At 44.3% G+C, this 10,196-nt stretch overlaps 1 protein-coding gene across 1 annotated transcript; it reads right to left on the bottom strand.

Moving 5' to 3' along the window:
* Positions 1-880: 880 nt before the first annotated feature.
* LOC135575871 (ankyrin repeat and MYND domain-containing protein 1-like) lies at positions 881-9,106 on the bottom strand. Its single transcript, XM_065036256.1, has 6 exons — positions 8,868-9,106; positions 7,940-8,053; positions 6,251-6,416; positions 5,369-5,435; positions 4,019-4,173; positions 881-2,307 (listed from the first exon to the last, which is right to left on the bottom strand). Exons 1-6 carry the CDS (start codon positions 9,027-9,029, stop codon positions 2,141-2,143), a joined length of 831 nt encoding a protein of 276 aa, XP_064892328.1. The 5' UTR covers positions 9,030-9,106; the 3' UTR covers positions 881-2,140.
* Positions 9,107-10,196: the final 1,090 nt, after the last annotated feature.

Raw genomic sequence — 10,196 nt, 5'->3', positions numbered from 1 at the left:
ATATGGGACGTGCACCACTAAAAATGTGGTGAATATACAGGTAAAATACGGTACATGCACTGATAAAAATGTGGTGAATATACAGGTGAAAATGGGACGTGCACTCTAAAAATGTGCCGAACATACAGGTAAAATACGGTACGTGCAATGCAAAAATTTAGAGGACAATAAAAATTGAGTAGTGTTGTGCCCTAAACATGACGGTTGTGACTCAAAAACGAGGATCTGGCTGTTCAGAATTCTGCTGGGTCACCCGAGAGGGTTCATTTCCACAAGCACCTTGGGGTGACGCAGCCGCAACAGCAGCCCCAGAACTAGCCGAGGGCCGTTCGGTACCTGAGTGGGTCGTGGGTCGTGCCGGTGCTGGGGCTGCCCGGGGGGGCTCTCTCGGAGCAGGGGAGTCCGGACGCTCTCGCTCCTCTCTGGCCCGTGTGGTTTGGTGCTGGTTCCAGCACAGGCCGCAGGCAGGAATCCACCTGCAGCTCTGGAGGAGGCAGCGGCAGGATCGCCACGTGGGGAGAGCAAAACGAAGAAATAGACTGAACAGCAGAGTCAGTTACACTGTGAAGCAGCGTTCTTTATTTTGTCAGCGCTGGGGATCATCCTCCATCAGTGCTCCAGCGACTGGATGCTCTTGTATTGCTTATATTCACATAATTATTACATATGCATTACAATTTTTGAAAAATTTGACATACATCTATACTAAGAAATAATTGATGATGTTAGTTATAGTTGTTTTTTCTTAAAATACGTCCATTAATTATTAGTTAAATACAAACTAAGCACTCTGCTTCTAAACAAGGTGTCACTTAATCTTCTGTCTCCCTCTTGTCTTGCAGAAGGATCTAAAACTTGAAAAATATCCCCTCGTTTTGCAGGTGGTCAGAAAGCATTGATCTCGTATCAATTGGTTAATGATGGGTACGTTTTTTAATCATAGTATACATGAATTTGGCAGCTTCTCTTCAAGAGGTTGTGCTGTATATCCATTGCTTTGTCTATTCTTTCATCATTGTTGTTGTTACTGTGGTGGGGTTTTTTGTTTGGTGGGTTTGGTTTGGTTTGCTTTGTTTCTTTTTCCGCTGTTCCATTGAACTGTTCTTACCTCAGCCCAGGTTGCCTTTAGTTTCCCGATCCTGCCCCGTCCCGCTGGGGGAGCGTGTGGCTTTTGCTGTGGGCGGGGGTTCCACGGGGTGTAACAGTCGCGCTGGTTTCTCAAGACGAGCTACCCCCGGTGTCCTCTCAGCACGTCGCTGACAGGTGGGCCCCATTCCGCTCGCTCTGTTCACCTGGAGGACTCTCAACCGCATCAATCTACACCTTTGCTTACCAGGCCAGTCCACCACTTTCTCACGTGAATGTGGGCCATCATTTCCCTCCTATTATTCTTAGTCTCCTCAAGCTGGCCAGCTGGTGACTTTGTCAGATGGATTCCACCCCTCCCCACCGGTCCTTGACCCCCTGTGTGGTCCTGCGGTTTTAAAGTCAAACCATGGTCAGTGACACAGCTGCACAACAAGGTGCTGAACTTCAAGACCCAGCCACTCTTCCTTAAGCCTTTCCACTTGGATCAAGGAGAAAACCATCTGGGCCCCCTTGACCTTGACTCTCACCCCCAGAGCCACATGGTCACATTTTATATGCTCGGAGACTTTCCTGGCAGGATTGTCAGTGCCCATGTGGGCTAAATCAAGGGGTAACAGTCTAAGGGTTGAACAGTCCTCAGCAAACTCTCCCCAGGATCCCAGATCTGAGCCCCCCATGAAGCAAAATAACTCCCTAGAGAGCAAGTCCAGTTGCCAAACAGGCCCTGTGTTTCCCACAGGAGGGAATAGTCGTAATGAAGTTTAATAATGGGCAATATTGCTTTTTAAAACATATATGTAGCATTATACAATTAAAATCAATCTGAGGTTCACTGTACTTCTAACTGAAGACATTTACTTAAATACGTAGCACACACTGCTTTTTGATGGCATTTTCATCCTCGAGCCACATGGTATCTTAGGGAGATGCTTTGGGTTTAGTTTCTCAAAACACATCAGATCACTTAACTTCAGTAGAAGTGGAGTACAACACACAAAGTGCAGCGGTATTAAAACCTGTCCTCACAACAGCAGGAGCAACATGAAACAAGTCAGTTGTTCTTCCTGTGCCGCTCTCTTCCTCCAGTACCAGCTTTACTCTTTGTTCCACCTCTTCTGTCCTCTTTTCCTTCTCTTCCCTTTTCCCCCTTTTTGCCAGTGACATTCTTTTTCAATCCTGCCCTGCTCGCGTCCGGAGCTGCTTGACTTGTACGCTTCTCTGGAAAACAAAATAAAATAAAAGGAACAACAAACCTGCCCATATTTCTGTGGGTGACCTTTGCTTTCTCTGGAATAATGAACTGGAAGCCGGTACAAGACTTGAGAAAGTTCCCATTTTGACACAGTTTATCAAATACAACCTCACCAGACACGACTCTCAGGTAGTTATGGCTCAACTATGAACCTCCTAACGAACAATGACCACGCACGGGAGTGCAAATGACACTTGTTTCTTCTAGTAAACATGTCTGAGAATTTATTAATCCCACCAGGGCTCAAACATGGAGAGTTTTGCTCATAAGCTATGAAATAAATGTTAATTGCATTTCCATAGAGTGAAAAGCACAGGAATGAGGAAACAGGGCAGAGGGCACCAGAGGCTCCCAGAGCAACAGACCGAGTTGCTCCAGCTGGTCTGAGTCAGGGGTTTTCGGGTCCTTTTAAATTAACAATAAACATGGCAGAGAAAAGACAAAACGAACCAACCAAGCTACAACAAAAACCACCAAAGCACCTTTCTACCTCAAAATTAACTGGAAAAGAAGACACTACTTAAAAAGAAATGTCTTCATTGCTGAGAAAAAATGTGTCTACAGAAAGACATTCACACTTGTTCTGAATTTAATTCACTGAATCTGAATTGAATGAAATTTGGCGTTTGCCATACAGGAAAGGAATTGCTACCAAAATAAGCAGTGACTTAAGTAATTACTAATTAGCATCCTAGTATAACCCACCTGCATCCCTACCCTGTCTTTTTAAAGACAAGATAGTAAAATGCTGCATTCTGAATGAATGTAATTTTTGCATGTTTAAGTCTTCCAGTGTACAGCTGCCATATTACCAACCATTTGTCCTTGTAGTTTTATTTCTAGTCCTATTGTATTGTATTGTATTGTATTGTATTGTGTTGTATTCTATTCTATTCTATTCTATTCTATTCTATTCTATTCTATTCTATTCTATTCTATTCTAAGTAGCGTGATTCTATTCAGAGCCCCTACCGGTCAGCACGTATGCTTGATATAACTTGTCTCCAGTGGGAGAGACCTCACTGTCCCCAACACACAAGGTTTTACATGTATTCCAATTTAAAAGCTCCAGGCAGCCTGTGCTTTTCAGCAGTTCTGCACCCCTCTCCACATGGGACAGATTTCTCATTCAATCTGTTATAGAATTAAAACTGTATAATTTCTACCACACTAGTCTTCTGCTATGTAGTGTGTTGTGTGTGTAATGTGGCTTCATTTTTAGCAGCACAAGTGTGGTTTCCAAGAATCACAGTAGTGTGTTATCAACAATTTAATGCATAAAAGTCAGAAATCTCATTGGTTTATCTTCTAATATACACACAGAGATGATTAAGGAGTTTGTACAGAAAACTCCACTCTGCCTAGCTTCTGCGATCTCTTGTGATCCTTCGCCCTGCAATGTCATCTATTGATGTCGATGGTAACTAGGCGTGTTTCCTTTGACCTGTATTCACCCCAGAGATTCTTCTCCCTTGAAACTGAGAGTAACGACACAGTAGCATCTCTCCTAAAGCTGGTGGGTTTACAAAAAACACAGCTATTCCAGTGAATGAACTCAACTTTTTCATTTATATTCCTCCATAAAACACCTTTTACTGGTCTGTTACACGGAAGACACATCAGGTCAGTGCACACACACGGACCACTGCACCCACACAGGAACCACACGGGACTTACCCAGCGACCCCGAGCACTCCTGCCTGTGCCGCTGGCTCCAGGCGTTCCTTCTGCAGGTCTCACTGCAGGTGAAGACTTCGTGACAACGCGTGCACGGCAACAGCTGAACACCGACCGAGCGGCCACACTGGTAGCAGTACTTGAAGAATGGTAGTCTAGAGCAAAGGTGGTTGTAAAATGAAAGCACATTACTGTTTGTTTAGGGTTTTCCTCAAGCATGTTTGCAGATCACGGTAAAACTAAATCAAAATGGTTACAATATATAAATAATATTCAACAATAAAGAAACAGGATGCTGTAGTTTAGCACAGGAGTCCGTGAGGAACGGGCTGCACACCCGCTGCTAAACCAGCCCCAGAAACAGCCCCGGAAAAGCCAAGTGTCCTAGTGAGGAACACAGCCAAACCAACAGCCCCGCGCTGACACCGAGCAGCGACGCTCGCCGTGCTTCAGTGCGCTCCTGACGCTGGGTCTGGACGTGGCCCTTTCAAACTGAGAGGCAGACCAGACTACATACGGCCAGAGACAACAAAGCCATGCTGGTGAACCTAAAAAAGCCCTCACAGAACCCCCTGGAATCCTGCAGAGACAAACAGGGACACCCACAGACCACTGCACTGCAACAGTTATTCCAAAGCTGGAACGTCAAACCCAGTGCTTGGGCTGACGTGTCCAGCAGGTCTGGGAAACTCAATGTCAGAGTGAAGTGCAAGCTGGGCTGTGCATTTACAGCCTTTTAAAAAGCATTTACAAATCCTTTCCCAATAGCTGGCAAGTTTCACCAAGGTTTCATCAGTCTCTGTGCGTCATCCCTGAGATCTATTTGTAAAATCTTTGTGCGTGACTTTAACCTTTCAGGTTTTATTTTAGTTCACTTTCTGTTCTTCTGGCTATTTCTGCATCTTATGCTATTATTGATCCATCTCAATTCAGCAAAAATGCTACCTCAAAATTACACCCAAATTGTACAAGTTGTTCCTGCAGTTTCTGGAGAATTGTAAGCCACAAAATTTGTGTGGGTCTATTTCTCATCATTTGCACGCTACTCAAAGCTACTGATGTCATTAATTGGTTTAAAGCACAAGGACACACTGCGTCCCACAGGAAGACTGAATATTGTGCAGGCTCTCACGGCAAAGTGCGGAGCTGGAAAGGAGCGATGTGATCAGAGCAGAGAAAGAAGCAAACTGCAGCTGGTGAGTCTGCATAGATGAGAGAGGAAAATGAGAAAGGAGACAAAGGCACAGTGACAATAGTTACAATGAGGAAAAAGAAAAAAACAAAAAAACAACAGGGCATAGTATTTTTGACTAAGAACAGACAATGCATGGTGCAGTATCTTTGCCCTACCTCACTTCTTCCACACAAAGGCTGCCTCCTTTCTTCTTTGAAACACGTGTGTGAACAGCTGAATCCACTACACCAGCACGAGAGGGCAGAGGGAAAACAAAAATCAGTATTCTCCTCCTTCATTAAAAGTCTGCTTGGCTCTGTCCACCGTGTAACATTTGAATCTACAGAATAAAATGCGTCTTCCACCAACAAGCTTCAGAAGCCAAGGAAAAAGGAGACAAGTTGCTACATCACAGCCAAGAGAAAGGAATTATACAGACAATTTACTTCCTGCTCCTGCCAAGCCGCAGAGTCACTGGTGATGTCAAACTGCAAGGGTAACGATCTTATATTCAGGGTTCACTTCCCAAGTGAAACACCTTCTGCCCCAAAGTCTGGTATTCGGGAGCTTGGACGCTGAGCCTGATTCCATCACAGATTTGAACGCCACTGAGAATGTAACTCAAATCATCTTAATTTGTGTATTCATTGTTGCTACTCTAATAGCAGAAGAGCATTGATATTATACAATGGGAGTAAGTTGCCATAAGGAATTAAAATACACTAGATGGCCACAGTCCTGATAGATGTCCTGCTACCCACACCCAACACAAAGATGTAAAGAAAGAGGAGCGAGCTCCTCAATCGCTGTTTAACACATGGTAATGGATCTTGCGCAAGGATTTACCAGGAAGCAGCTGACAGGCACTGATCTCAGATTTTCTTCACAATGTCTTGTTAATGTCTGCAGAACCTCTGCATCCCCTACCACATATGTAGGAGCCGATTTTATCAGGAGTAACCTTTTCAGACAGTAACACTGGAATGACAACAATAAATGCCCCTTCACAGCAGGTGATGGTACACTTAATCTCGAGCTATTCTGAAACTTGAACTCACATTTCTTGGATCTTCTCAACTTTTCTTGATCCCACTCTTTCTCTTTCAGGATGACACACTCACGGAGCTTCACTGTAATGTGTTCCAGCAGCGATCGGCGTGTTTGAAGAACCTCCTGCTCAGATGCTGACAGTACGTGGTACGGTGTGTGAGCAATTCTCGTATCCTGCAACATGCCAGGAGTTAATCCCCCGGTGCATGGGGACACTAACACACAAGTACTTCCGAGTTAAAGCCAAGCTGTTCTAAAAGCACAGCATCATCCCTGCTGGGTCCTGGCGTGGAGCTCAGTCAGTGACACTGGGCACAGGACGTGTCCACGTCCGACATTCAAGTTGTTCCATTTATCAGTTTGTTGAGTGGTCAACAACTAAACACTTTTCAAGTGTTTGTTCAAGGGGGAACTATAGAACATTTTGGGTTGGAAGAGACCTTTAAAGGTCATCTAGTCCAACCCCTGCAATGGGCAGGGACATCTCAACTAGATCGGGTTGCTCAGAGCCCCGCCCAGCCTGGCCTTGAAAGTCTCCTGGGGATGCTGCCCTCGTTGTGCAGAGCTCCTCCCCAGCACCTCAGGAAGCACCACAGAATTTATTGGAATGAGCAGCCAGAGGGCATGGATTGTGCAGGCTCTGGCCCTCAATGCCCAAACCACTACCCTGTAGCAAGTGCCAGGAAGGAGAGCACAAGCAAGAGTCCGGAGCAAGGCAGGAAGGTAAGTATGGTGGTCAAGTCTGAGCTGTGATTACAGCTATAAATAGCTTAATTTAATTATTTTCCTGTTTGACGATCAGCTGTGGTTGCAAGCAAAGAAATTGCAATTTAATGTCTACGCAGAAGATCGGTGTGAGATGCAAACCCCCCTCAGCTCTCGCCAGGCCGCTCCATGAACAGGGTGCACCGCTACTTTTGTCCTTTTCAGAACAACTGTTCGTACTCCAGAGGTAAGCGATCTGCTTACCATGTAAGCCTTCTTGTTAATAAGCCAGCTATTAAAAACGACCTTATGTTAGTTCTGATTAGAAGTGTCACACAATCCCAGGCCTTTAAAATGTTTTTTAAACTAACATATCCAGAAAAAAAAATAGAAATTTATTAGTTATACTTCATAGTAAGATTCTTTTTCTAAGGCATTAACAAGTGATTAAGGACGACTTTAGTAAGTCCATTTATTTATTTAGTAAATATATATATATTAGTTATTTTATGTACAATGTATAGCATATATTATATAATTAATATTTTTATACATGTTTACTTAAATATATATTTTATTTAGAAAATCCATTATTTTCAAGTTTGATCAATAATGTCCTGTCATCGCTTACAACATACCACACAAGCCATAATAACTTCACCTGATTTGATTACAGCCTCACAGAAACACACGTGACTTTTGGTTTTAATGCCTGGGTTTGAGATTACGGTTAACTCTTTCCAATCCAATGACGGATGGAATCTTTCTATAATGTGTGACAGGAAGGATTGTCTTCACAGGCAAAACTGCTAGAGGTGTTCAGACTTAAGTGATTAACGCTGCTCCTGGTGCTGAACCAAGTCTCACAACAAATGAAGGGAAAAAGCAAATTTCCATGAAAGCCTCTGCAGAAGGCTTTAGACAATTAATCAGGACACAACAGGCCATGTATTTGAATGGATGCGAATGCACAGTACTTGCTGAAGTCATACCTGATAATATTTAAAATAGGCATAGTCAACAGCTGTTCCCACAGCTTTGGTCTGTCCTTCCCGAAGAGGAACCGGTGCAAGGATATTGGCGCCAGCTTCAAGCAGTTTATCAACCTGCAGAAAGCAAATCATTGTACATCCAAGTAAAAAGAAAACCTTCCCAAAAAAACTGTGATCACACCAGAGCTAAAGAGACAGGACCGGGCATCAGAGCCTCATCTCTATTTGTGAGACTGTTCTGCGCACTGAACCACACGTTTCTTTGTCCCTTTACGGCTGTTGACAAATTGTCATATCTCTTTTTTAGGTAAAACCTTCTTGCAGGCAGTTGTTTTTTGTTTCGAGACATCTCCCAATCCTGCAGTGACAAATGAAGCCGCGACAACTAGTGAGGAAGGGGGAGAACAGAACCCAGCGGGGGAACCGGCTCCACGCCAGAGCCTCAGCTGCAGCGTCCTGACCCCCGAGATCAGCCCGGGCTGAGGACAGAAACCGGATTGCACGGGCCAAACACGGCTACTGGCCTCACAAGAGAGGAGAAAGTGCATTGTCATCGACCACTCCACAGCAACAACCAAACACAGAGTGTTTCTCTTCACATGGATGCTGATTGAGTTTTTAAACAAAGCGACAGTCAGATTTGACGGGGTTGTGGGCACTACAAACATTCCATCTGACTTTAATGTAGTTTTTCTTCTTCTAGACACGGAGGTTATCATCCTCTTTACTCAAACATTAAAATGAATTTCCATACAAAACCTCTGCTCCTCAGGACAGAAACAAACAGCATTAGGAACAGACACAAATTCATTGTTCTAGGAAAAAAATCGGCTTACTCATTAAAGAGAACTGGGATTCAGTGCACTGACAAAAATCACTGTTTTCCTGAAGCTTAAAAAACCCCATCAAGCCCCAGAAGTAGTCTCACCAAGGCGATCCTCTGCGCTGCTGTTCTCTGCTGTTCGTACGCTGTGCTCACGGCCGCACACAGGGCACTTCCCACCGCTCTGCTCAACGGCAGGTTGGGGTCAGCCCCGTGTTCGAGGAGCTCGACCACCGCCTGCAAATGTGCACACGCAATGTGACTCATTTCTGACTGGAGAAGCCGCTATTGACAGTTCTACAGCGTGAAAGTGAGATCCTGTTCCAGATCAGCCAAGAACCAAAAGCTTCACGGTTTTCACACAGCACACATGGGGTATCTGCTGGTGTTTGTCATCATTCAGCAGCACACAAAAGCTTAAACCACCAGACAGCAGCTTTCACTTCGTTTGGTGTGAGCAGCATCAAAGACGTGAGAGAGAAGTATGAAAATCACCTCCTCTGGTTCATAAAGTGTATTTTAAAAAATGCTCTTGCATAAAGATAATTATTAGATAGGTTGATCACTTAGAGCTTATTAGATCATTACTTCATCAGACATGAGCCTCTGAGAAAGTGGGAGAAGCAGAAGTTGTTGGATGTGGGACTTTTGATTTCATTCAAAAACATGACATTGAAACCCTTTGCCCGGAAAAATACCAAAACTGTCTTAAAAATTATGAAGACAGTGTAAGGAAAAAGGTTCGGGTTCAAACACTTGATACAGAATCTATTTTATGTTGTATACAGCTGTAGCCATCTCTACCCTTTTTCCATGAAAATGAGACCTACACCGAAAAGAAGCCCTGGTCTGATTTTTTGAGATTGTTGAGGATGTTCGAAACACAAGCCCTACTCAAAAATAAGCCCTGGTTACATTTCATAAAAAAAGTCAATTTAAATAGTGTCCAGGTAGCTACACATGTAAAAAAGTAAAATTAATTGGCAATAGAATGCAGCAGGACAGACAGACCTTCACCAAGAAAAACAGACACCCCCAAAAGAATCGCACTCGGAAGATGCCACAAGAACCAAAACAATACAGGCTGGCGAGCGCCAACACACCCAGATTGGCAAAGGCTTTGGCTGTGTGCAGGGCTGACGCGCAAGAATTTGTCTTTGCAATGGCGCCACAGTTAGAAATATCCCCAGAAGAACTCAAAGCATCGCAGCACTGGCCAGACGGTCCCTCCAGCAATGGGAACTGTCTCTAAGCCGATCAGCAACACTGTCTAAGCTGGAAGATGCTGAAGTTACTAAACGTGCACTTGCATTCTAGTTCTTTGTTGATGGCATCGGCTTTTCTAAATACCAACCTTCCACCAGGATTGCTGGGGATGCAACTGCAGAGTTTATGGGCCAAGGATCTCGCACGACAGTCGGACAGCCGGGTGCC

This window comes from Columba livia, chromosome 19, assembly GCF_036013475.1.
Source record: "Columba livia isolate bColLiv1 breed racing homer chromosome 19, bColLiv1.pat.W.v2, whole genome shotgun sequence".
NCBI classification, from domain to species: domain Eukaryota; kingdom Metazoa; phylum Chordata; class Aves; order Columbiformes; family Columbidae; genus Columba; species Columba livia.
Note: the sequence above shows the minus strand (reverse complement) of the source record. Positions and strands in the feature narration are given on the sequence as shown.

Coding starts and splice junctions, on each gene's coding strand:
- LOC135575871 (XM_065036256.1), bottom strand. CDS start 9,029: ATGAGTCACATTGCGTGTGCACATTTGCAGGCGGTGGTCGAGCTCCTC. Junction 8,054..8,867: donor CAGCGCAGAGGATCGCCTTG/GTGAGACTACTT, acceptor TGCTTTCTGCAG/GTTGATAAACTGCTTGAAGC. Junction 6,417..7,939: donor CCTATTTTAAATATTATCAG/GTATGACTTCAG, acceptor GGCATGTTGCAG/GATACGAGAATTGCTCACAC.